We start from the raw sequence: 26988 nt of genomic DNA on the forward strand, positions 1-26988 counted from the left end.
TCCACAGTGGCCTAAGGGGCTTGATGTTTGAGGCGCTGTTGGCCAGGTGAGCTCTGGGCCACACAGGCCTACCCTCCACAGAGAGATGGCTGTTCACAAGGTGTCCCTGCCCAGCTGAACCCACTGCGAGAGCCTCCCCAGCTCCAGACTGAGGAGGCTGTGGGAAGGCTGGGAGGGTCCAACTTCTTAGCAGGCTTGGTGGAAACAGTCTACTCTTACAGAAGAAAATGGAAAGTCAGAGGTTGAGAGCCTAAGCTCTGGCTGCAGACCACCTTGGTTCAGAACCTGCCTCCACCATTCACTGCCTGTGTGCCTCTAGCAAGCAACCTAAGCCCTCTGTGCCTCAGTTTACTCACCTGTACTAACGGGATAATAGCGGCCCCTACACTTCATTGGGTTATCATGTAAATTAAGTGAAATCAAATCCAAGGCCAGCACATGGTCAGGGCTCAAAATTAGCTATTATTATTGCTAATATTTTATCATTTATTGATAACTAATTCTTCTACTCAGAACAAAGTCTACCTTAGGATTCCCAAGCCTACCCACAGAATTCAATTGCGTGGTAGATAGCATAGTATCTCCCCCTCCCCCAAGAGGTGTGCTTTCTAGTCTCTGGAACTTGGAAATGTGACCTTACATGGTGGTCAAAAGTATTTGCAGGGGTGATAAAAAGACTTGAGAATGGGGAGAGATTCCTGGATTACCTTGGGGGATGGTTAAGTAGTTACAAGGTACTTATAAGAGGCAGGTAGGAGGGTCAGAATCAGAGAAAGCCACAACAAAGGAAGAAGAGGTACACGTGATACAGCCATGAGCCAAGAAATGCAGGCAGCTTCTAGAAATTGGAGAAGAATCCTCCTCTAGAGCTTCCAGAAAGAATGCAACCTGTCTGATACCCTGCTTTTCGACTTCTGACCTCCAGAAGTGTAAAATAACGAACTTGTACGTTGTTTTAAGCCACTCGGTGGTCAGCATCACCATGACCTGGCATGGGGCTCCTGACTACCACCCTTAAGGCATGGGTGTAGGGAGCATTTTATTGAAGAACGCTCAGAAGAAGGCCTCCCCATACTCTAAAAGAACCCCATTCACATTAATTTCTCCAACAAATATTTATCATGTTTATTCTTACGAATACACATGACCACACTCACTATTTAGCAAGGGGCCTTAGCAGGGGTTCATCTAAGACCCAGACTCCTTCCATCTTTCTGGTGGGCTATCCTCAGCTTGTTGGATTTTCTTAGGGGAGAGAGTCTGACTCCATTTTTGAGGTTACTCTGACAGCTTCTAAGCCCCACCTTTCTCTTTTCCTTTTGGCCACAAGTCTGGGCAAACTGATATGAATGCCCAAGTGTTCCCTCCATTGATACTACTGGAAAAGTTCAAATTATGGAAACCACGGCCCACACACAGGAGCCCTCATCCTATCCTAGTCTCACCCCAAGAAAAACCAGGGGCATCTGGGTGGCTCAGTCGGTTAAGTGTCCAACTTCGGCTCAGGTCATGATCTCGAGGTTCGTGAGTTCAAGTCCCGCATCAGGCTGTCTGCTGTCAGCACAGAGCCCGCTTTGGATCCTCTGTGCTCCTCTCTCTCTCTCTCTCTGCCCTGTCTTAGCTCACTCTTTTTCTTTCAAAAATAAATAAACAATAAAATTTTTTTAAATAAAAACAATACAAAAAACAATAAAAAATGTCTAGCCCTCATTCAAGCCAATCCAATCAGAATCCTGGGCATTCAAAGCTCTCTCCTGGTGATTCCAGTGTGCAGGTAGGGTTGTGAACCATAGACCTGAGATTGCAACCATGAGCATGTGCATCAGAATTCCCTGGAGAGCTTATTAAAAGATTGCTGAGCCCTGCCCCAGAGTTTTCGATGCAGCAAATCTGAGGTGGGGGCTGAGAATTTGCGTTTCCAGTAAGCTCCCAGGTTATGCTGCGGCTGCCGGGGCAGAACCACACCTTCAGAACCATCTAGGTCCTTGCAGTTCAAAGTGTGCACTGTGGACCAGCAGCAAGAGATCCCCTGGGAGCTTGATAGAAATGCAGACTCTCAGGCCCCAAACCCACTGAGTCAGAATCCTGTGTTCTAATGGTTGTTACACAAAATTTTGAGACAAACTGTTCTAGAATGAAAGTGCAGGGAGAGGGGATGAAGTCATGGGAGCTGAAAAGGCAGAGGTCTAGGGCTTCCTACCTAGCACTTCACCAGTCTTAAGAGCTTGTCCTTGCCTCTCACATATGGGAAAAAGAAAAACAGGAAGAAACATCGACAGAACCATGCAACTATTAAGCTGAAGGCAGAACTGAGCAGAGTGTTTTCTGCCCCCAGCAGTGCCTGCCAGGGGCACAGTGACCTGGCTGATGGCACGGCTGAGGCAGCCTCCAGAGAAAGCAGGCCAGGAGGCACTCACCACAGGAAAATGGACATCACAGCTAACCCAAGGTTTAACATGTACTCTGCTGAGGGCTGACCTCATCTTTCCTCCAAAAAAGGAGAGAGTGCCAAGCCAGTCTGTGCAGCTTCATAAGAGGCTTTACTTTACAGGAAGGAGGGAAGAGAGGAGGTGAGAATAGCCTTTTTGAACAAATGAGCTTTTACCAAAATGTTTATAGATTTAAGGCTGAGGAGACTGGGCCTCCTGCAGTTTCCCTTTGGCCAGTTACCTGCAAGCAGTGGGTACCAGGATACCTGGCATTCAAGGCCTCTTGTTGAATACAGGCCTTCCTGATCCAGCCCGACAAACACCACCGTCCCAAAATGTCAGGCTGCAAAGAACATGCCACTCTCTGTGGCCTTGTCTGTCCTGCCTACTAAGATCTTGACCCCTTACCAGTTCCCAACTTTTAGACCCCAGGCCCTCATGGCTATACCTGGAAACTACATCAGCCCAAGTGTCACTTGCACGGCTCCATTTACCTCTTCTCTCAGTTGCTTACACTGAGGGTAATTCTCAACCTCCCAATGAGTCCTGCCGCTAAGGATTTGCTCAGGTGCCTCTAGGAACCACTTTGGCTCTCTGAGAGGTCATTCATTGGCTGTTCACATTCTTGGAGGCCTGGGAGCAAGCTTGGAGCTCTGCGGAAATTAACCTGTCTATCGGACAACGCAATATTCCTTATGCAGGGGATGAGCGACACATGTAGTGTATTTTTAATGTACGGATTTCAGGAGCCCTGAAGATAAAGTATTCTGAAATTCTAAATACTTGCATGTTGGGCGCCTGGGTGGCTCAGTCAGTTAAGTGTCCAACTTCGGCTCAGGTCACGATCTCATGGTTTACAAGTTCAAGCCCCATGTCAGTCCCTGTGCTGACATCTCAGGGGTTGGAGCCTGCTTTGGATCTTGTGTCTCCCTCTCTGTTTCTCTCTCTCTCTCTCTCAAAAATTTGAAAAAGAAAATACTTACATGTTTATTTAGCACTTACTACAAGCCAGGATTCTGAACTTGCTAAGAACTGAGCACATACTTGAGAGGATGTAGACCACATGGCCATAGAGCTGGAATTTCTCTCTACTCCACCGAAAAGAGGAAGCAGGAGGAAATATCCATGTTGCCCAAATCAAAGAAGCCAACACCTAAACTGAATAAGAATTTAAGTGTTAAAAGGTAAAACATTCTTCAGAGTGAGCTGGTGATTTCCTGACACACTGTCACTGCCGGGAGAAAAAAACATCACAGGATTTTACTGGGAAGCATCAAACCCAAATCAATTTACGGCAAGTTCCACAGGCCAGAGAAGGGATCAGAGCAAGGTCTTACATAGAAACTCAGCCATGCTATCGCTGAACCACGGAATAGAGATGGAGAGAGAATGATCTCCTACAGTTCTGGGCTCCAGATATGGCTCCACCCAGGCCGAGCAGAAAGCACAGGCCAGCGGTCAGTCCATAGAGATATACCTCGGGTCAAGGGCACAGGACAAGAAGACACCAGAGTAGTTATTATATAATAATCTGTCTGGTCTTTGTCCTGGCTTCTGGGAAGGTAACTGTAACTCCTTGGAATTTCTCGGTGATAGGAGTATCCTTTTCAGAGTGTGTCCCTTGTATCACACCCAGGTTTTTACTAGACGGCCCAGGGTGAGGGCAAGATCAGCCCACTTTCTCCAGGGAGTGGGGAGAAAGGAGGGCTGGAGACAGAGTTCAATCATGTGATCAATGATTCAATCGTGTCTATGCAAGGAAACCCTGAGAAAAACTCTGCACACTGAAGCCCAGTGAACACACGGATACGCTGAGAGGGCGACATGCCTGACCCCAGGGGAGAGGCCGCGGCAGCTCCTCACTCAGGATCCTCCTAGACCTTGCCTTACATGTCCCTTCATTTGGCTGGTCCTGATTTGTATCCCTTATAATAAAACTGTAATCACAAGTATCTTGCTTTCCCGAGATCTGTGAGCCATTCTAGCAAATTATAGAATTTGGGGGTGGGAGGGTGGGTATGGGGACACCCAAATTTGTAGTCAGCCGGTCAGAAGTTCATGTGGCCCGGCGAAGCTCCAAACCTGCGGCTTGTGCCTGACATGAGTCTCAAAGGCTCTATGCCCTGAAGCCTTTGGACTCTGCACTAGCTCTGGGTGGTCAGTGTCAGAACTGCATGCAGGCCACAGTGGTCCAGATCCACCCTGCCTCAGGCCCCAGGGAACATGCTGGACTCTCCTATCTCAACTGAAAATCCAATTCCTTCTGAAATCAAAGTTTTTGAGACTCCATTCAGGCACATATGACAGGCCAAAGAGTGAGTGTGATTTAGAACTATAGCACTGCGGAATGGAGTTCCACAATGGACCACCATTTAGCAGCTCTGTGACTTCAGGGAAGTAGGTCAACCTCTCTGAGCCTTGGTCCCCATCTCTGGAAGATGAGACTAACGACTTCTCCCCCTCATAGAGCTGACAGGACAATTTAATGATGTAATTTATTTATGAAGAGCCTAGCATGGTCTCTCCCCATGGAAGGCACTCAATATTATCATCAGTCAACTTTCTTCCTATTTTCAAACTTCCCTATACCCCAAACTCTCCCAGATTATCTACTCTCCCTGGATAATTGTTCTGGGTGCTGGGCCCACTGGCAACATGCTGATGTTTTAGATCCCAGGGCAGGAGGGAGCCAACCATTAAACTAAAAGTGAGAAGTAACCATTACCTTGAACAAAAAGGACATTATATATTTACTTCAGTGGCTATAAAAGACACCATAAAATATAATATGCAGCATGCATCCTCATGATTAATAACAGATCTTGCAAATTATTCTCTCAGGTCCCCGGGTGCATCCAACTGGTCACTAAGAACAATTAATTCTTTCAGGAAATAAAGGGATTGAAAATCATCTCTGGTCAGCGGAAAACCTGCTTGTTGTATCATGAACAAAGAGAAGATGAGAGTTGGATTCAGGGGTTTTCTGCCCCTGTGAATGGGATGAAGTAAGATCAGAGACACTCAAACACAACTACTGCCGGTGAGCACAGGTGCTCGGTAATAGTAGGACCTGCCAAATGTGGAGTCTCTCAGGGACCTGGAGTTAGAGCAGGACTATGGGGATGACCCAGAAACAGGAGCAGATGACTGAGTGGGGGCGGGGCAGCCCTGGCCATGGGCAACAGATGGAAGCATGGAGTCCAGACAGGAGACAAGGAGGCTCCAGAGTGGAACCCTAGCCACAGTGACTGAGGCTTACACTACAGTCTCCAGGACTGAGGGCGTCAAATGAGGAGCCGAAGGGCTAAGTCAGGACATGAGTAGAACAATGAGTAGAACAAAGCAATGAGTAGAACAAAGCAGGTGGAGAACCCAGAGAAACCAAAGGCAGAAGTTTCAGATGAGCCTCTGAGTTCTTGGCCTTGGGCTTCTTAACTCCTCTGACCAAAGCCTCAGAGTCTTGGAAAGTAAGAAAAGCCTACATGCGGCAGGAAGCGGCCACACAGGGAAAGGCTGGAAGGATGACAGGGGCAAGATGCCAAGCAGAACACAGTGGCACAAGACACCCAGGTCCACTCTTACCTAACGGCCAATGTGGACTCACCCCCAACCTAGAATAAAAATCCCATCAACAAAGCCCTTCCCTGCAACCCTCAAGGGGTTTTATTGAAACACAGTATATAAAACACCAAAGGGGTCACCGTGACAGCAGTGAACTCATGCCCTGGATGCCGAGCCACCTTGCTCAGGTGCAACACCTCTGGGGAATGACAGGACAAGGAGAGGGAATCTGTTCCCAGCAAGATCAGAAACAATGCTCTCTTCCAACAAAATCAAAGTGCCCACAAGTTAAATGTAGGAATTCATGTAGGAAGTCAGTGGGATTCATGGTCCATCCTGACAACAGGAGTTGTTACCGGAAGTAGGGTGACATCCAGCCCCATGGCACCCACCTAGAGTGGTGGGCCATCTCCCTGGATCAGGGGAGAAGCCTACTGCAGGGGACAGCTTGTGGGCCCAGAGACAAGGGCTACAGCATAGGGGAGGGATTCCAGAGGTGTGAAGTATAGTGGTGCCATGGACAATGATCGTGGGGTCCCAGGCCACCATGTGACAGAAATAGGGCACCTGGATGGAGACATGACAGAGGAGTGGAGTGAAAAGTCAACTTGCCCACCACAGAATCACACTGGAAAGGGAAAGGGGACAGCAAGTCCACTCAGTATGGAGTGGGCAACAGCCAGCAAAGAAAGGCCAAGATCCAGCTGGCCAGCTTCAACCCCTTCACACGCAGAATGAGTTCATGAAGGTTGATCTGCCATAAGTCGAAGGCCTCGCTGAAAGAGATCTGGGCCCTTCTGAAGGACGAACAGGTACTCTTCTTCTTGTGCCTGCAGGACAGACAAGAAGGGAGGAGAGAACAAGAGATAAAGAGGCAAGAAGCACTCAGTATCACAACAGAAGATCCTGACTTAGTCAACTTACCAGGCCCCTGCCCTAGCGGATAACTCCTGGTTACATGATCATAGCACTGCCCACCCACCCAGAGACCAGAGGGACTCAACTACTCCAAAGGAACTTTCCAGATAAGTGGGGTAATAAAAGCAGCGGTTTCACAGGGCATCAAAGATCTAATGGACCCACTGGGTAGAACATTCCAATGTGTCCCTTTTTCTGGAAGGTTAGTAAATATATGCTAATCCTGAATCCCCCAAATTCAGTATAAAAGCTTTCCCAAACTTTCTGAGACTGAATCACCTGGAAACTAGGTCAGGTGGTCCTGAGAGGCTGAGGCCAGTATGGATTCAACCCAGCTCAACCCCTTCTGCGTTAACAAAAGAACATAACAAAAATTGGTGTTATGATAATGACCCTTTAAGACTTGGTTCCCAGAACCCTCAAAGAATAAATCATGCTCAGACCTTTCTGTGTGCAGTCTATTTTGCTATAATCTAATTCAATATCTGATCATGGTTGCATGATGTATGTGGTCAACACTCCCTTCATCAATTTGCCAAAATGACCCATTCCCTGCACTGGATGGATGGGAGTTGACACCAGTCTAGGCCTCCTCTCTCAGAAGAGAAAATTCAGCCAGAGCATGGCCATTACCATGTATCTGCACACTCAGGGAGAAAGGCCTAGAACCTTCACTTCTCTAGCAATACCTCCCTGAGGAAGTACCTTCCCTCCCTCACCAATACTCCAAGGGCACTGAGGCATCTAAAAAGATCTGATATCCCAAGTGAACCTGCTGGCGACACTTCCCTGAGTCAGAGCCACACGTGCAGGGAAAAGAACATTGGCCTTGCCGCTTAGCCAATCCTGCGGAGACGGGTCCTGGGACCAGTTAGAGATGGGATGCATGCATCAGGGTGTCCTGATTCCAAGCCCAGGGGACACTTGGATGGGACTGAGACTCTCAGAAAGCATCTCAAGCTTTAGTGAAGGTAAGAATCACCTAGGGGTGCCTGGGTGGCTCAGTTGGCTAAGCATCCGACTTTGGCTCAGGTCATGATCTCATGGCTTGTGAGTTAGAGCCCCATGTTGGGCTCTGTGCTGACAGCTCAGAACCTGGAGCCTGCTTCGGATTCTGTGTCCCTCTCTCGCTCTGCTCCTCCCTGCTCATGCGCTCAGGCTCGCTCTCTCTCTCTCTCTCTCTCTCTCTCAAGAACAAATAAAACATTTTAAAAAATTAAAAAAAAAAAATTACCTGGAAAGCCTGACTAGGAGGTGAGGTCCTAAAATCCACATACTTTAAAGTACAGGTGGCTCTCTGGACTGCCCAAAAACACAGCCCGGAATCAGCGAATTCACCGGAGCTGTCTCCTGCCCCTAACTTTTCCTCCAAGGACAGGTGCAGACTAGGGAGCTCAGGCAAGGCCCTGGGGACTGGTGGGAGAAAGTGGAGGCAAATGAGACCCCTGGAGCAGGCCAGGGAGCTAGGAGGGAAGGAGAGGCCAGAGCCCACACTCACGTGGCCAGCGCTCTGATGCAGCAACGTGACATGTTGAGGAAGGAGCTGGCACTGGCACGGGTGCCCAGGGCAGCCTCAATCCCACGGAGCAAGTCATTGGTCTTGAAGATGAGCAGCATCTGGCGAGGCACGTGGTTGAGGAGCTGGCTGATCTCAGGGAGGTAGTTGGCGGCATTGTTGCGGATCTCTGAGTCCTGAAGCAGCAACAGGGAGACAGACATGGAGAGTTGGTGTGGGAAGTGGGGCTCAGGGTGGTAGGTGCCTATGGCTGAGGGGCTGCAAGGAGGCTCCAGAAGGGAGCTTCTAGCATATGGCTGCCTCGGTGCCACTAGGGAGCTCCCCAGAAGGAAGCTTAACACGGGGGCTTTGTAGTCTGACAAACCTGGATATGACGTCTCACCCCAACTTCTGGCCTAGCACTGGACGCAGTACAGGAGCACATCAACAGGACCTCTGCCATTCTTGGCTCCCCAAGGTCACCAATACCGATCCTCCGAGCCCACAAGCCAGTACTGACTGGGGCAGGAAGTCTACTTCCTCATCAGCCATTTGATGAGGCTGGAGTTAGCTAGCCTTTGGCCCAAGGGTTCACCCGTGTGAGGTGAACCAAGGCTTTTCTCACTGACCACCAATTTGATGACAGGCCTGGAAGGAGCCCTGGAAGCTGGTGCCAGCTGAGTCATGTCCCCCATCCCTTCAGCCAAGCCCAGGCTGGTGCAGTTCATAGATCTCAGCTCCTGACCCTAACCCAACTCCAAAGTCTAGCTCTATCCCCTGCCTGACTCTGTGCCCCACCAGACACACCCAGAGCCCCGCCGCCCCCTCAGTGCTTGAGGTCCCGCTGCCCAAAGAGCAGGAGCCAGGGCTTACCCCATGCTGGTGTCTGAGTGTGAGGTCTGGCTTCTTTCCCTGCCCCTGAACTCTGCAGGGCTCTGCGCAAACACCTGCCCCCAGCCAGAGCCCTGAGCATGATGGTGCACTTCTGACCTCTTCTAAATCTCCAGAGAAAATGGCTGCAGGCATTAGCTCATTTAATCCTCACAATGACCCTATCAGGTAAATGTATCACCCCCGTTTGAGAAAAGGAAACCAAAGGACTGAGAAGTTAGGCAACCTGCCTGCGGGCCACAGCTAGTAAGTGGTGAGTCAGGGTTGGAATCCTTGCAGAGCCCAGGCCACCACCACCACCAGGACCTGCCTCCTCTCACCTCACAGCGGGGACCCGACCCTGGGCAAGTCCTTTCATCTCTTAGAACCCAGGGTCCTCACCTAAAAACTGGGAATGCTGAGGCCCCCTGGGCCCACCTCCCAGTCTGACCAAGAGGGACAGCAGAGATAAGGATCGGGGAGATGCTTGGTGCTTGCTAATCCAAGTCATGACAAGGGGCGCAGCAATGCTGCCAAAGGCTTCCCCACGCGGCCGCCTTCTGCAGCAAAAGCAGGACTCTCAGCCCTTTCCAGAATACGTGTGCACTGCTGATAACTGAGTAGCTGTGAAACTCAAAATGTCCCTCAGGCAGGAGCTATCAGACTGGAACATCTCAACACCAAGCCAGACACTGAGGCTGTCTGTCTCCCCACCGCCTCCCACCATAGTTACAGGCCACCCTGCCCGAGGGTTAAGGCCAGATCAAGGCCTTGCTCACCAGAGGGACCCCCTCAGCAAGGTGGGGACTGACCTGGATGGAGACAGCTCCTCTCAGAGCACCTGCACCCACGCAGGCTCCCTCTAGGGGGCATCTCTTCAAGCTTGGACTATCCTGTTGGTGAGTGTCTGCAGTAGACTCTGTTGGGTGCCTACCCAACAGCCATTCCTCATTCTCCTTTCTCTAAAGAACCCCATTTTTGCTTGCTTGACCCCTTGGGGCCATGTTCTTCAGGGAGGCGAGCCCCAGGGTGGGGGATCTTGATTGATCTCAGCCATGGTGTGCCCTGAGCGGAATGCCTCTGCCAAGTGATTAGCTCAGGCATAGACATGAGACACAATTCTGGCCAATTGACCTAGGGGGGAGTCTTTTGAACCCTCTGGGAAAGGTTTTCTTATTAAGGAACAATATATGAGAAGAAATGGCCCCTAATTCCCACCTCTGGACATCAATCAGGGTATAAAGGTATGAAGCTTGTAACTGCCACAGTCATCTTAGAACCACAAGAGTTAGCCCAGAGCCCTGAATTGCTGATCTACTCAGTTAACCAACCTGGACCCACCTACCTCCAGGCTTCTTGTTATGAAGAAAATAAATGCTTAAATGTTTAAGCCACTTTTAGTTGGAAAAACATCTACCCTGACACAATGTTGGAGGTTACACTCATTCTCAATAAGACTAAGACTCAGAAAAATGGAACCCTTAACATCTCAGAGACTGGGTTGGGGCTGGTCTGGAGCAGCTAAGTTTATTCTCTCTCTGGGTTTTCGTCCAAAGTGAGGAAATGGATTCCATGTCTCCAGAATCTACACCAATACCTCTCTGTTAGATGTGGTCCCAGGACTGCAGGCCTTTATAAAAAGATGTGCAAGAAAGGATTCTTGCCCTCCAGGTACTCACCACCTAGCTGGAGAATTCACAGAAGTATACAAACAGCCACTCTCAGAGTCTAAGATGGCGTGCATGTGAGTGATACAAGTATTAAGGAGCCATGTTTGGCAAAGGTGATGAACAGGAGCTTCCTGGCTGGTGCTATGGACTGAATTGTGTCCCAAATCAATACGTTGAAGTCCTAACCCGAGTGTGACTATATTTGGAGACAAGGCCTTCAAAGAGGTCAACAAAATTAAGTGACTTCATAAGGGTGAAGTGTGACTTTATATTCTAACCCAATAGGACTGATGTCCCTCAGAGAAGAGGAAGAGAAGCCAGGAGCGTGTACACACGGAAGAAAGGCCATGTGAGTCATGGCGAGAGGGCAGCTGCCTACAAGCCAGGAAGAGAGGCTACACCAGAAACCAATCCTGATGATAACTTGATCTTGGACTTCTGGTCTTCGGAACTGTGAGAAAATAGATTTCTGTTGCTCAAGCTACCTCATCAGTGGCATTCTACTACAGCAACCCAAGCAGACTAATACATAGCATTTATGCTGGGTCTTTATAAGTGAGTAATTCATAAGAACACATATCAGGAGCACCTGGGTGGCTCAGTCTAACTTTGGCTCAGATCACAATCTCATGGTTCGTGAGTTCAAGCCCTGCATAGGGCTCTGTGCTGACAGCTCAGGGCCTGGAGCCTGTGTCGGATTCTGTGTCTCCCTCTCTCTCTCTGCCCTTCCCCTCACTCGTGCTCTTTCTCTCAAAAACAAAAACAAGATTTTTAAATTAAAAAAAAAAAACATGTCATACACCAAGTACCTACTGTGCGCCATGCAATCTTGCCCATCTCTGAGGCTTTAAATACCAAGTATACCCTGAGACCTCTTAAATTTATATTTTGAGCCTGGACTCGTTCTTGGAGCTCCAAGCTTGGCTGCCCATGACACCTCCATCTGAATGCTCTAACTACTGTCTCCTTCCCCCTAACTATGTCCTTCCCAGTCTTCCCTATGCCAGGAAGTAGCTTCACCCCCTACCCTACGCCTGACCCCAACACGTTGGGGTGCAACTTTGACTGCCCGCCCTTCGCCTCCTCTCCACATCCAAGTTGACAGAAAGGCCTCCCAATCTTCCATCCAAAGTACACCCTGGCTCCGTCTGCTTCCCTCCAGCTCTGCTGCCGCTAGTGAGGTCTGCGCCCCCCTCACCTCCAGCCTTCTGACCGACTGCCCCTGTGCTCATCCTGCCCCATCCAGAGAGGTACTTAAAGTAACAACTCTGGGCACATCCTTCTCCTGCTTGACACATGCTTTGCTTTGTACTGAGAACTAATCTGAACCTCTTCCCATGGCTTATGAGACCCCGTGTGATGCTCTCTCTGCCCAGCACCCCAAATTCTTCCCATTCCAGCACCCACCTCCCCACAATCCAGACCATGCTGACACTTTCCCCTCCTGCTCTGCGGCATCATGTGCCCTCTGCCCGGAATGCTTTCTCCAAGCTCTGCCTTGGCTGCTGCTTTTCTTGTCCTCCAGAACTCAGATGTCAGCTCCCAGCAAGATCTCTGAGCACCCAGTCTACAGCACCCCCATTACTCACCCCACCTGTTGCCTCCCGTACCCATAACCTGCAATTATTCCATTTACCTGTTTGTTCACTTGTTTACTGTCTCCCTCAATCACAGTGCAAATTACATGGAAGGCCTGTCTGTTCATCTTTGGATCCCCAGCACCTAGTTTAGGTTCCAGCAAAAACAAATGTTTGTTCAATGAACAAACTTCAGGAACTATGGGCAGGCACTTTACATGCATTATCAATAAAGCATCCCTGAAGTTATCATCCCTATTTAACAAAGGAAGGAGATGGTCTCATTTCCAAGATAATGAGCTTTAAAGCCACACAAGCCTGGGGCAGCTGGCAGTCAATGCTGCCACCAAGCTTGAGGGGGAATGATGTCAATTTGCAGGAAAGCAGAGCCAAGAGACAGGAGAGGTGGTCTCTTTGGTGACGACATTTGAGATTCCATCCAGCCATTCCTAAAGGCCCCCATCACAAGGCAGCTTAGGGAGGATTGTGAGTCTCCAAGAGGTGGCAAGAACCATCCAAGGCCATGCCACCAGGAAGAGCAGGACCTACAACTAGAATCCAGGTCTATCTGACTGCACAAGCAGAACCTTGAGCAGGGGCCTCGGCTGAGCCTAAGCCCGTCCCCACACAGCTATGGGCAAGTGTGCATGGGTCCAGCAAGCTGGGAAGACAGAAGCCAATTCCATGAGAGAATGAGAAGCCTGGGAGGGAGGTGGCAGTGAGTACAGGGAGGAGGGGTTCCTAGGACCAGTCTCAGCCCAGATTCCATGGGACTCTCATCTAGATCCAACAGAGAAGTGAACTACAAAGCTGTTTTTGCTACACACTCAGGGAGAACAATGGGACAAGTGGCCGCGTGGGGAACTGAGGTGCTCTCCCCAGTAGGGAGCCCTACAGGAAGTTTGCAATGGGAGACCGTGCCCAGCAGGAGGCAGCTCAAGTGGAACTAGACGTATCGATGAGACAGTCCCTGGGGATTTCTACAAGTCTTGGAGGAGAACTTGGTGGAAGCCTGAAATCGCATGTGAGCATGTTGGAGCAAAAGCCACAGCAGTCTGGGTTATACAGTCAACACGACCAGTTGGTAAGGCCAGGAGGGATACAGTGAGACACCGTTTCCTCTCCCTCCTTGCATCCAGGGCTGCGGCTTCTCCTCCAGTATATCTCCAGTGCTACCCACAGTCCCATTGCCACAGCCCACCAGCCCACAGCCTCAGGCCCTGGGTTGGCAGGGGTCCAAAGACCATCCCTGGCCCCACCCCTTGCATTCAGGAGAAGACAGGGCCAGGAGGGGACCACCCACCTCAGTGGCGGTGACTGGAGCTTGGCTGATGCCCCTGTTGACCGAGTCCCAAGACCGGGCCGTCAGCATACAGGCAAACAAGGGGTAGAGGTCCCCGGCTCCCAGGCGCTGGCTGTACTTCTTCACTCTCTCCATGTCAGTCCAAATCAGCGACTGCCAGAGGTGGCAGTAATCCAGCCGAAACTCCTCCGTAAGCACCTGTGTGGGGACAATGTGGCAGGACCTGAGCCTCCTTTCCCCACAGAAGACTTAGACCCTGGCTGGTATGATCACAGTGAAGGGGAAGACCGGGGAACTAGGGCATGACATCTGCTTCTCTCCCAAAGTTCAGCCATCCCTGAAGGCCCAAGTTCAAAGCTACTATCTGGCCAGCCTTGGTCTTGAGGGCCAGAAGCTACCAATTGCCCACTAAAATCACATTCTCTGCCTCCCTCCTACTTGGATGTGGCCCTCTGCCTGAGCTCTGACCAATGGAATGTGGCAGAAGCTCCACATCCAGCTGCCAAAAACTCTCCCACGCATACTGCTCTGAGCCCCCACCCCTGCTGCTGGAGGATGATGAGCCCACCCCCAGGGAAGCCTGTGGGGCAGAGCCTCAGTCAGCCCCTGCCTTCAGACACCTCCACCTACCCGAGACAACAATAAGATGTCTGTTGTGTCTGGGCCATCATTTGTTTGGGGGGCTGTGTCTGACAGCAGCTGGCCTACCTCAAACCAACGTACCCAATGTCAGTAAGTCTTTCAAAGGAGGCTAAGATTTTGGGAGGTGGGATCAAGGCCCTGAGGGGAGGAGTAAGAGGTCATTGGGGAAACCTCCCCAGGACCATCTGCCATGAACTCGAGATAGGCCCTGTTTCCCAGGACTGGCAGTGAACTTCCCAACTTCCAGGCAGGAGACCATGGCTCACCTGAACCCAGATGAGTCCCAAGTTCCAGAGGACAGAGTCTGGGGGCATCCAGCCCCTATCAGTTCCTAGCCCTCTTTCCCACTACACATTACGTCCTCCCTGGGGCTGAGTTACCTCCTTACCCTGAATTCCCAGCTCATCCAAGGGCAGCTCATTTCCCAGTGGGCTGGCCTAGGCTTCCCTGGGAAGCAAGGTTTTTACAGCTGACAAAGCACCTGCACATACCCAGGCATATCCCCATCTACTTCCCACAGCAGCCTATAAAGGAAGCATTACCAACCTCATTCAACTGGAGAGAGCTCGTATGATGTGACTTACACAGAACAACAGCTCTAGGGGTAGGGCAGGGCCTCTCCATCTGCCCTGGATATCTGCCTCCCATGTCTGTGGCCGATCGGGAGATCAGCAACCTCTGATCCCAGGACCAGACCCTGGACTGGCTGGGTAAAAAAGGCCTCTTCTACCTGGTAGAGCCCGTGGTCCAACAGGACAATCTCTGCCCTTCCTGTGCCCGGGTGCTTCCGCACCAGCACGTTGCCAGGGTGGGGGTCGCAGTGCACAAAACCATTGACAAAGATCATCTCGCTGTATATTTTTCCCAGGTGGCGTGAAATCTGAAAGAGAAGGGAGGCAGGTGGGAGTTACACCACATGAATACCTATCTCAGAGACTTTGACACTGGCCCCTCAATCTGGTCACTTTCAAGAGGAAGGCCAGCAGTGCTGGGTGGGCCTGAGTGGTCATGGTGGGACGAATGGCTTGTGATTGTATAGTTCTTGAGTTTAAGACAGAAGCTGAGTTCTAATCCAGTTATCCTCAACTTCAGCCACACATTAGAATCACCGAGAACTCAGAAGTGTTAGAGGTGGTCCCAGGCATCAGCACTTATTTTAAAGTTCCCAAGATGACCATAATATAGAACGAGGTAGAACCACTGCTTCAAGCATGCCCAAAGGCTATAACTCCCACCCCCAACCCCTGCCCTCCACTCTTCCCCAATCCTTCTCTTCCCTATTCTCTTCTCAGGATCTTCATTCTCCCACCAAAGCTAAAGATGAGCTGGAGAGCTGGAGTGGTTGTGACACCATCCCAACTTCCCTTTCTCCAACAAGCAGGTCTAGAGGGCTGTGGATCAGGAATACGTTACCCTGGCACCCCCTAGAGCTGTCCTACCAGCTCTGAGGCAGTCCCAGGAGGACCCAGAGTCACAGCCCTGCTCCCCTTTCCTTCAGGCCCCTTTCCCTTCACACCTCCCTGACAGAGACCAGGGCTAATCTGATTTATGGTGTCTGCACAGAAGAAATGACACTGGAGAGGCCATTTAAATCATCCTGTCACTGCTGCCCTCCATGCCGAGGCGGTCTTCTTATCTTTACTCCCTTTTTATTAAAGCTAAAAAAGCCTCTTCCCAGCTAGGGAACAGCTGCTGAATAGCACCAGACCTGGGCCCACAGATGGTCTGCCAATGGGTTTCCAGAGGACAAAGAGAGGCTCAACTCACAAAGCTGATGCCCCAGGACACACACTGCCCTTGACATTTCTCTCAGTCCCTGCTGGACCCCATGGTCACTAGCAAATATGTCCTAGCCAGAGGAGAGGAGCTGGGGCCCACGGGTAGGAAACATAAGGAGTGGGGTCTTAAGATAAAGGTTCAATTCCTTTCCTTTGCCTACAAAGCCCTGCACAACCAGGCCCAGCCTCCCTCCCCGGTCTTATCTCATGCCACGATACTACAGTCACGTCTGTGCTCTTTCTCTTCTCCAATGACCCTGTACCTTCCTACCTCAGGACCTTTGCACATGATAGTCCATCTGCCAAGAGCCTTCCTCCCACCTCCCTCCCTTCACCTGGTTCACCCCTGTCTTCCTCCCCACCCCAGCTCAGCATCACCTTTCTGGAGATGCCTTCCTTGACCTCCCAGCCTAGATGAGGTTCTCCTGGCATAAACTCTCATAGAACTCTGTACTATTCTTTCATGGTACTAGCACACTATTTATGTCATTATTTGACTAATGACTATGTAGCTCACTGTTACGAGCTCCTAAGATGGCAAGGACTGGCTCTATTTTGTTAAATGGCTTTATTGAGGTATAATTTACATACCATAGACTGGTTCTACTCAGCATCCACTTGCCTATAATAAGCCAAACATGTGAATATAGGACTCTGTCTTCAACATGAATAAGACCCTTGCCTATGTTTTTTTGAGATGCTGTGGTTCCTGCCTTCATGCTTATCCTAACCCCCTTCATCTCTTCTGAATCCCAATCAATTGTAATTGGCTCCAGAATAAATCATCAAGAATCACCCTACAAGAGCTGACAGCCTTATAACAGCTTTACATGTAGGTACAATTATGATCCCTATTTTGCAGATAAGAAGCTGAGACTCATCGGGGTGCAACTTATACAGAGCTAAGGACTACAGATAGGTGGAGCCAGGACCCAAGCCAGGTGTGACCCCGCAGCCTTCTAGTAACCACTCTACCACGCAGGCTCATGACAACGTCTGCACTTCTCAAGTGAACTCTGTGACCTTAAACGGGTTGCTGATACTCTCGGCTTCTGTACAACGGAAACAACAGTAGTGCCACTCACAAGTGAGAACATCCAGGTGCTTGGAGCCCAGTGACCCCTCCTGGCAGCCCCGTTTTTACTGACTCCTCTCAACACTCCTGGGAGAGTGGCAGACCAGGGTCCATTACATTTTTTAAGAGATGAAGACACCGGGGTTAAAGAGGTTGTCTCAAGTCCTGACACCTATCCGATGTCATGCTGGGGGAAATGAATGCCAGGTACTCTGCTGGCATTTGGAGGACTTTGCCCCAGGTCGGGTGCTCAGCCTCAGGCTGAGATGTCAGATGTCCCAGGGCCACCATTTTCTGTTTCCTCGGAGGCGGGCCCAGTGGAGTTGGTCCCGGCTGAGCCGGCAAGTCCCCTTTTGAGAAGCCCTTTTGTTAGGCTCTTCGGAGCTCCATGGAGCCATGCTCTGAAAGTATGCATTTGCCAAACCAATTGCATTTATTAAGTAATAATTCATTTTTATTTGTCAAGGATGCATATAAGGTCCAATCAGGGCTCCTGATCAGCCCAAGATAAGCAGTACAGCCAGACTGAGCTGACAGAATTCCAGCCAAAAGCAGAGAAATGACATTTCATTTAGTCTGGGCAGACCTGTCATGGGGAGATGTATGATCTCCCCTGAGCTCTCTGAAATATTGCTAATCGCTCTGGGCCCCCTATTACTACACTGAAAGATAGCCCCCGGGGATCTGGGGACTCGGGACGGGGGAGCCCTTACCCATGAGGAGTGAGCTGCTGCCGGAGCAGGAGGAGCAAGAGGCACTGCCAACTGAAGCTCATACACATGCAGGCAAAGCCATCAAGTGGCCCCCTCCATTTCGACACCCCAGCCAGCTGCCCCTCCTTGGATGTCTTTGCAGCTGGGAGCTGTTCCTGATGTTCACCCTCACCAGATTTCACCAACAGAGACAGACAAGAGGGGAGACCAGCCTATGCCGTCAGCTTTGCTCTGGAGCCCTCTTGGCACTGCCACTCATGGCATGGGTGACCTGAGGACAAGTCACCTGCCTTCTCAGTCCGGGTCTAAGTTCCCCTAGCTGTCAAGTGGAACTAATTCCAGCTGCTCTGCTTCCTCCCAGGGTAACCTCGACGTTCAAGGTCAAGATGTGACCGCATCTGGGAAAGCACTTTGTATACCACACTGTATACTATGCCATACACTATGCGTCTGCTAGATCTGCATAGACCTCAAGGTGCTTCATACTACAGAAGACACACAAATGTGTTTGTTGTGATGTGGCAGCTTATGATCTAAGACTTGGAGAAAAAAACGTAACCATTATCACTTTGATCAAAGTTTCATTTTCAAAAGGCTAAAAACATAACTCATAAGAATATAGGATGAATACATGTCAAAGATTGTTCACCTCGCCAATAGAGGAGCACATAAAAAGAGCAGGTTCAGAGAATTTCGAGGGACTGGGTATTTATGGGAACTTAAACAGGAATAAGAGACTGAGATTCCTGGATTAGATATAAAACTGGTTATTGCTCTACAGAGCAGTAAGGAAATCGTAACCTTTGAGGTTATCTTTTCCACTGGGCAGAAATTATTTGCATATCTCTACAGGATAAGATCTACAGGTTGACATACGACTTCAGTCTGAGCCCCTAATTAATTGTCAATAGCAGAATCAAACAAAAGTACATTTCTCTAGATATTAAAAAGCCCTCGGTGGGCTGCCTGCACAATACCCAAGGAGGACTGTGAAAGGACACATTGCACACTCCTGCCCTTAATTTCTAAATTTTGGGTAATTTTTCTTAACATCTGTCAGAGTTTCAGTAAATACTTCCTTGGCACCATTTTGCCCAGAGAATGGCAGCCAGCCCCTCTCTTACTCAGAGACACCGAGGATCCCAGAAGAAACCTAAGGCCATCGCTGGGCACACAACCCTCTCTCCCATCCCCTTTCCATAATAATTTAGCTAGGTCTTGTGATTAAGAGCAAACAAATATAAATACTGCATTGAACATGGGGATGCAGGTATCTCTTCCAGATACTGATTTAATTTCCTTCAGATATATACCCAGAAGTGAACTGCTGAATCATACGGTCATTTTATTTTTACTTTTTGGAGGAACCTCCACACTGTTTTCCACAGTGGCTGCACCAATCTGCAGTCCCACCAACAGCGTACAAGCGTTCCCTTTCCTCCACATGCTCACCAACAAACACTTCGCTCTCTTAGCTTCTCGATGCCCGTTCCAACCGGTGTGAGGTGATATCTCCTTGTGGTTTGGGTTTGCATTTCCCTGATGACGAGTGATGCTGAGCACCTTTTTCATGTACCAGTTGGCCACGTGTATGTCTCCTTTGCAAAAATGTTCAGTTCCTCTAAGGCTGCCCCCTGCCCTGTGACAGTGGCATTTGCATAAAGACAAGGAAATGCCATCTTCTTAGAATGGTAACAGCTAACACTCTGTGCCAGGCACCATTCCAGGCACTTTCCATGGACTCACAGGCATCCTCTGTAGGAGACAAGTGGAGGAAGAAATACATAAAAAAGGAAAGAAGCTTAGCCGCCCAGCCAGCAGTTCGTGAAACCAAGCTCCAAACCCAGGTGGTCTGGGTCCAGGGAACAAGCTGTCAATCACCTCGCTATACTCCTCCTCCACTCACAGGGAAGCCCCTAAAGGCAGGGGCTGCAGCAAAACCCTCTGAAGGTCCTCACGGCATCCAAGAAGGCATTCCATTTGGAGAAAAGAGTCTCAGAGGGAAATCCAGGACTGCTTCTCTAACCAAAAAACTGTTAACTAAAGCCATAGTATAGCTCTTTTTAGAAAAAAAGTCAGTGACAAGTCTTTTAATTGTTCCGTGTAAAAAGAATGTCCATTCATGTAAGTGACTTTAGTAATTACTCAATGCCTTTATTCCCTGACAGTGGGGAGGTTAAAAAAAAAAAAAAAAACAGGAATCTATAAAAAGGCTGAGTAAAGAATTAATTTAGTAAATAATATTTAAATCAAGGAGTTATTTTTGGATTTTTCTCAAAACTTGAATTGGCTGAAAGTGCTTTAATTATTCTATAATTGCAAGGATTAATTTATTCCCACCCCCAAGGGAACGTCTATTTATGTTCTTGGGGGTGTCATACAAGCAAGGCCAAGAACTCTCAAAGAAACAGGAGGCTGGTGTTGCAGGATATTAATAATCATGTAAGTAGCCCAATATTAACTATAAAGAGGTTAATAATTCAAACTCTCCTTGCTCTCTGTCAGTTTATGGCCAGGCTTCTTGAGAGCCTGAAAGACCAGACCAGACCACTGCCTACAGAATTTTACTCTCCACCCCTACGCTGCCCTGGGAACCTCCCTGGGGACCCATAAACCTCAGATTACCTGCTGCTGCCCAGTGAGGCCAAATCTATCCATGGAGAGGGTCGATCTTGGACGAGCCAACATTGAGATGAAATCCCTAAATGTGAAGACATGGGGAGCCTCTCCAACCACAGAGGTGGCGAGTGGGTTAATTAGAGGCAGCTGGGGGAGTTACTCTAATTTTGGAGCCTGGCAAAAGCTTCTCTGGGTTACACATCACCTGAGAGCCAGGACAGGGGGTATCCCCAAGGCCAATAAGGGTCTCCTGGCCAGACAGGTTCAAATGATCACAGCTACCAGAGGGACTGGGTCCTAGGGGCTAGGACTATTGAAGACACAGTTAAGGAAGAGCTGTCGACATCTGACATCCCCTGCCTTGGGCACAGCGCACTCCAGAGAAGTATTTCCACATCCTTCCACCTTACCTGTGTCAATAGAAGAAATGGGGAAAGGGTTTCTTCCCTACACATTTCCTCTTTCCGGCAACTACTTGACCACTAGTGCCACAGAGGGGGCTGAGGGTTGGAATTCCAGCATAAAAACAACTTCTACTGAGCATGTGCTGTGGGCACTACACCCAACGCTTCATGTTTCAATCATCAAACAATCCTATGGGTTATTCTCCTGCACCCCACTTTACAAGAGGCAGCTGGGGCTTCCAAAGGGTGACTGGCTTCACCAAGGCAGCATGGTTCGTAAGTAGCAGAGCTGGTACCAGAATCCAGGAAGGCCGACTCCACTCCTAACTCCCCTGCTGTTGGGGAAAGAAATCTCCAGGAACCTGTCTCATGCACCTGTATCTCTCTAACATCCCCTATGCTTCTCAAGATTTGGTCTGACAAGTTATGGAGTTCTGTATGTGGACGATGGAAGGAGATGATTTCTTTCTAGTGATTTCAGTAAGTAGGGTCCTTGGTGCCTCTTCAGCCTTGCTTCCCTGGTCCTCTAAGCACCTCCTAACATAGAGCCTGAGGTCCACTGAGTGTGGTATTCACCACAGGGAAACTGGGGGACTAACTGCAGTCTGGCGTTTACAGATGGGGAGTCACCATTTGCTCAGTCGATGACCACCACTCATTTTCCAAGTCTACATACCCAGGACAACAGAGGAAGGTGGAAAGGAGAGGCACAAAGAACATTCTCAGGAAGACATGCCTCTGTGAATAATGATACCATAAATTATAAATGATTTTTTTACAAACTTCACAGCCTGCTGTCTGCACGAGAACCCTGCGAAGTAAGTACCGGTGTGACGCCACCTGCACAGAGGTGGAAAATCAGAGTTTAAGTAACTTACCCAAGGGCACCTGACCAACAAATGGTAGAGCCAGGCACAACCCCAGGGTGCCGCTACTTTGAAACCCTCTGCGCCTCCCACCACAGCGCCCAGCCTCAGCGAGGCCTCACCCAGCACCACCTTCTCCCACACGCTGTGCCCACCTCGGGCACAGCACCGATGCGCAGTGCCTGCACACAGTAGGTGCGTGATACACGTCTGCCGAAAGACACAGCTGAGACCCTTTCACGGCTCCCAGCATGACAGGGAATGGGTTTTAAAACTGCCGGAAGGAAGAAGCACGGCCAGGGGTTCTGGCTAAATGTGGCAGACTGAATCCGCGCACTGACTCCACTCCATCCCCAACCCCACTAAAATGACTAACAGGAACCATACAAAGAGCCCCCAACAACAGGGCAGAGAAAAGGAGGTGAGCAAGACTGTGCTGCCAGAGGGGGAGCAGACAGCTACTGAGAACGGGCTTAGGACAACAAGGGACCCTAAGCTGGCAAGGGGGGCGCTTGATGTCTGCCCCAAGCCCACAGAGGCTCAGCGACTGAGGGCCCCTGACACCTCTGTAAACAGGAGTTGGGGGGTCTTGAAAAAGGAGGATTTGTGGGAAGGCTTCCAGAGAGCCGAACCCCAGATCCCGACCCACCCCGCCACCTTTGACTCAAGGCAAGATTTACTTTCCGGAGAGGCAAAAAGACAGGCTCTGGGGGCCACACAACATACCCAGAGGGCCATCCCAAGGACAGAGGACTGAATCGAAGTCAACAAAATGAGCACTGGGAGCCTCCTGCCCTCTTCCCCCAGCTGGCTCCCAGGCATCTCTTGCAAGCCCCCATCCCTGCACCCACCTCCACTCCTGGCAGACAGAAGACATCTGCTTGCCGGGCCCCCACGCCCCATCCCCACCACCCCCAACCTCCCAACTTTGTCACCTTTCTCTCAGCTAATTTCACACAAATTCAATTGAGCCTCAGCCCAGGCAGAGTCTTAAACACACACTCACTGAAATCCAATTAACCTTCGATAAAAGGTCTGCAATCAATAGTCGTCCTTTGGTTTGAGGAGGCTCCATCCAGCCTAGGAAAGCATGCTCCTGCTCGACCTTTACTTTTTATAAAATCAATGACAGTCACTGTCACCAGCTCTTAATGTGACTGGCAAATATGATCAGCAGGTCAGGCCCTTGGTAATGTGCTGTTTCCGAGTGCAGAGACTAAAACAAAAGAGGGCCTCTTCAGGCTGCTGGCCCCCCAAGGCCTCATGCTCGCCAGGTGAGTGAGCACACCTGGGCAGGCTGCCTTGTGCCTGGAAGCTGGCCTGGTGGCGGGTGGCGGGTGGCTGCTGGGCTCTAGTCAGCATCTGAACCACCTGAAGTTTACTAAAACGCGGATTCTTGCAACCCTTTCCACTCCAGATTCTGGAATAAATCTGGGGTGGAGCAGGAATCTGTATTGTAAAATAAGCTCCCCCTGGTGATTCTGAAATAGATGGGTGAAGTCTTAGCTCCCCAGCAAGCCAGGAATCACTGCTGTGTAAAATATTCAAGCGGGGCGTACCCTTCAAGCCCAGCTAATCCAATGCCTTCCGCAAGAAAATTGAGGCCCAGAGAGGGGAAGTGATTTGTCCAAGGTCACACAGCAAGCCACTGGCAGAGCTAGAGCTTGGACTTAGGTCTTCTGCCTCCGAACCCGGTGTTTCTCTACCTGAGTCTATCGGATACTGGCTACTAAGACTGGTCTTCAGGTTGTCACATGCTAGGCTCAGCTAGGTTGGGATGCTGCAGCGTGAGGGGCCTCTCCAAAGTGGAGCAGGGCTGACCCGGTAAGCGGTTGGGGGTCTGGAGTCATCCCCATCCACCTGCAAAGCGATTCCTTCTACAGCCACTTCCTGAGCCCCAACTTCAAGCTGAGGAACCTGCCTGTGGCAGCCGAGATACCACTAAACACCCTAGTGCCCAGGATATGGAGTGAGATGTTTGCCCCGTATCACTTCTGTCTGTCCCTTGTACTTCCCCGTCCGAGGAACACTCCTAGCCAGGCTGTCCTATGGAGGGCTTCACTCCAGGACCGGCCCACGGAGCCCCACAGTCCTCAGGAGACTTCAGAACCTCAGAAGTCCGTTAGAAGAGGCTTCAGGAATGTGGAGTCTTCAAACCACATGCACACAAACACACACACACCTTCACCCCCACTAGTGTTCCATGCGGCCTGTGGCTCTGATGCTGCTTGGTAAGAGACACAACAGATTATTTTCTGTAAAGTAGGGCCTGTCCCCAGTCTTCTCCCAATATCACCAATGGTCAGTGACAGCACAGTAGAGCACATGGGCCACCACCCACTGCCCAGCCTGAGTTCTCTGGAGACGTATTTAATGACATCATCTCAGAATACCAAAGAGACTCCCAGATCACGCAGACCCCAGACGCCAGGGGCAGGGGACTGAGGAATTAAGTAAATAAGACAGTGTGGTACTATTGCAAGGATGGACCAATAGACCAATGGAAGAGAACACAGCTTCCAGAAAAGACCCACAGGTGACTGACAACAAAAGACTACACTGTGTGATTCCGTGTATATGAACTTCAGCAGTGAGTGGAAGTGACCTCTGGTGACAGAGTCAGAAAGGCAATTCTGGTGAGGGTAAGGGAGCCTGCCAGAGGGCTAGAAACAATTTGCATCTTTATCTGGCTGGAGATTACACGGGAAATCCATGTGGAAACGATGGAAGTGTGCCATCCAGATCTGGGAGCTTCCCTCTCTGGGTATCCCGATTCCTCACCTGCAAATACAGACACACTAAGCCGTCTCTCCTAAGTTTACAATGTAGAAAGGGCCTGGCACAGGGATGGTAAACGCTAATGGTATAAGGAGGTAAAGGAAGAAAGGACAGCACCCCATGATGGTAATAATCAATTACCAACTTGGAACATCAACCAGACATCAGGCGTGATGCTCAGCCCTGCTCACGCACTGCTTATCTCCTCCTCATCTCTCTAAAAATGGAAGAATGTTTACATGAAATGGAAAAAAACGTGCCTGACGTGAGTTAAAGGGAGAAGGGTTGCATTCAGATAGTGCCGGTGTGGTGGACAGAGCTTCTCAGTCAGTTCTGCACCTCCTTCTCCAAGGAGTTACTGATGCGGCCGTCACCCGGCTGGCCCTGGTTCCACCGCAGCCCCAGGCCAATCCCCGAGAGGGGGAGGGAGAAGGTGGAGGAGCAAAGACTTTGATGTCCAACAGAACTATGTTCAAACGGCTGGGCTCTGTCCCCACTAGCTGTGTGAGGTTGGACAAGTCATTTGACCTCTCTGAGCTTTAGCTCTCTCATCCATAAATGGGGTTATGGTCTCTCATCTCACCCTTGACAAGACAGCTGTAAGGAGTAGAGACGATGTGTGTCACGTGCCTGGCACATCTTAGTTGCTTATAATTATTATTACTGCTGTTGTTTTCCCCAAATCACTCTGATATCAGCCTGCCCCACTCTGCATGTCCACAGAGAACAAAACACCAACGCTCTACCCCAGCCCTGCCTCACAGAGGCTAACCCAGGGCATGAGGCCGGCTTATTTGTTCTCCACTAATTCAGAGGACGTCCACTGAGCGTCTGCTCTGCACAGAACACTGGCCTTATCTGCAAGGCCATTTAAAGAGGGGTAGAGGCAGGGGCAGATGAGCCCAGGCTCTCAGAGGGCATCACCCTGCCCAGCTCCTGCAGGCCACCTCCAGCCCAGCTGCCTGTCCTCCCAGGACAGCACTCAGCCACGAGAGCAAGAACTATAGCAGAGCACATCTTTGTTTGCAGTTGTCTTTGAAAATCAAAGCTGCCTCTGATAAAACACCATTACAGCCCTGAACTCACTGTATCCAAAGAGATTAATGGATTTGGGGGTGCTGCTGCAATGAAAATCCCACTGCAGCTGGCAGTAAGTAAATGCCAGCAACCTGGTGGGGGAAGGGAAGGCATGGGCCTCTGGCATCTTTCCTGATCAGCAGGCAGAGACCCTGCTCCCTTTAAAGCTATTCAGGAAAAGCCAGAAGCGATCTCCCTCCCCTCCCCACTAGAGCCAAAGACTTTGTACTAGAGGGTCCTGGTGGGCAGAGGATCCCCGGCTAGACACAGGACCCACCCCACCCCAACCAATAGTGGAAGAGATGGGCAAGCAGGTCTCCTCCCTCCTTCCTGTGTGGGAGCTTGACCCAAATACCCTCCCCAGGCCCACCTTAGAAGGCAACAGTGACAGAAGCAGTCAGAAGACCCAAGCTGTGCTACTGGCCAAGCGACTTAGGGAAAGACACCTGCCCTTCCTCTAAGTTCCCTGCCATCTGTAAAGTGGAGAGCTCAATTAAAACAGTCCTTTTCTTATCTTTTCCCAGCCCCCAAAGGGAGATCTCTTCCAGAAAAAGCCCCTCCTTTTATGAACTAAAAAACAGTGGAGTCAGAGGGACTTGGGTCTCAATCCTAGCTCTACTAGCTGTGTGACCTTGGGAAAGTTACCTCCCCTCTCTGAATCTCTGATTCCTCATCTGCAAAATGAAGACATTAAGACCTTCCTCCCAAGTTTATAACAGAGAAAAGGGCCCGGCACAGGGAGTTAGGCATTCAATAAACATTAATGGCAAAAGGAAATAAAGGAGGAAGGAGGAAAGGAAGAAGGAGAAAAGGAAGAAGGAGGAAAGGGCAGAGCCCAAAGGTAAGAATGAAAACAACAATAAGGGTGCCTGGGTGGCTCAGTGGTTAAGCGTCCAACTTCGGCTCAGGTCATGATCTCATGGCTCATAAGTTCGAATCCTGCATCGGGTTCTGTGCTGACAACTCAGAGCCTGGAGCCTGCTTCAGATTCTGTGTCTCCCTTTCTCTCTGCCCCTCCCCTGCATGCACTCTGTCTCTCTGTCTCTGTCTCTGTCTCTCTCAAAAATAAACATTAAAAAAATTTTTTAATTAAAAAATTTTAAATAAAAAATTTTTTAAAAAGAATGAAAACAACAATCTTGCTTCCAAATCAGAGCACTAAGTACATGCTAGGCACCATGCTAAGCACTCGTGTGGTCCTCATAACCTTCGT

The 26988-nt window shown here is 49.9% G+C and overlaps 1 protein-coding gene across 1 annotated transcript in view; it reads right to left on the reverse strand.

Moving 5' to 3' along the window:
* Positions 1-4484: 4484 nt before the first annotated feature.
* The window catches only part of ADCK1 (aarF domain containing kinase 1), a 121620-nt gene continuing 99116 nt past the window's right edge, over positions 4485-26988 (reverse strand). The window contains exons 8-11 of the mRNA XM_049612403.1: positions 15196-15345; positions 13824-14021; positions 8407-8600; positions 4485-6820 (exon numbers count right to left, since the gene is read on the reverse strand). Of these exons, the coding sequence (XP_049468360.1) occupies positions 6649-6820; positions 8407-8600; positions 13824-14021; positions 15196-15345 (714 nt within the window). The 3' untranslated portion in view covers positions 4485-6648. The remainder of the gene's footprint in view (positions 6821-8406; positions 8601-13823; positions 14022-15195; positions 15346-26988) is intronic.

This window comes from Panthera uncia (genome assembly GCF_023721935.1).
Source record: "Panthera uncia isolate 11264 chromosome B3 unlocalized genomic scaffold, Puncia_PCG_1.0 HiC_scaffold_1, whole genome shotgun sequence".
Lineage (NCBI taxonomy): Eukaryota > Metazoa > Chordata > Mammalia > Carnivora > Felidae > Panthera > Panthera uncia.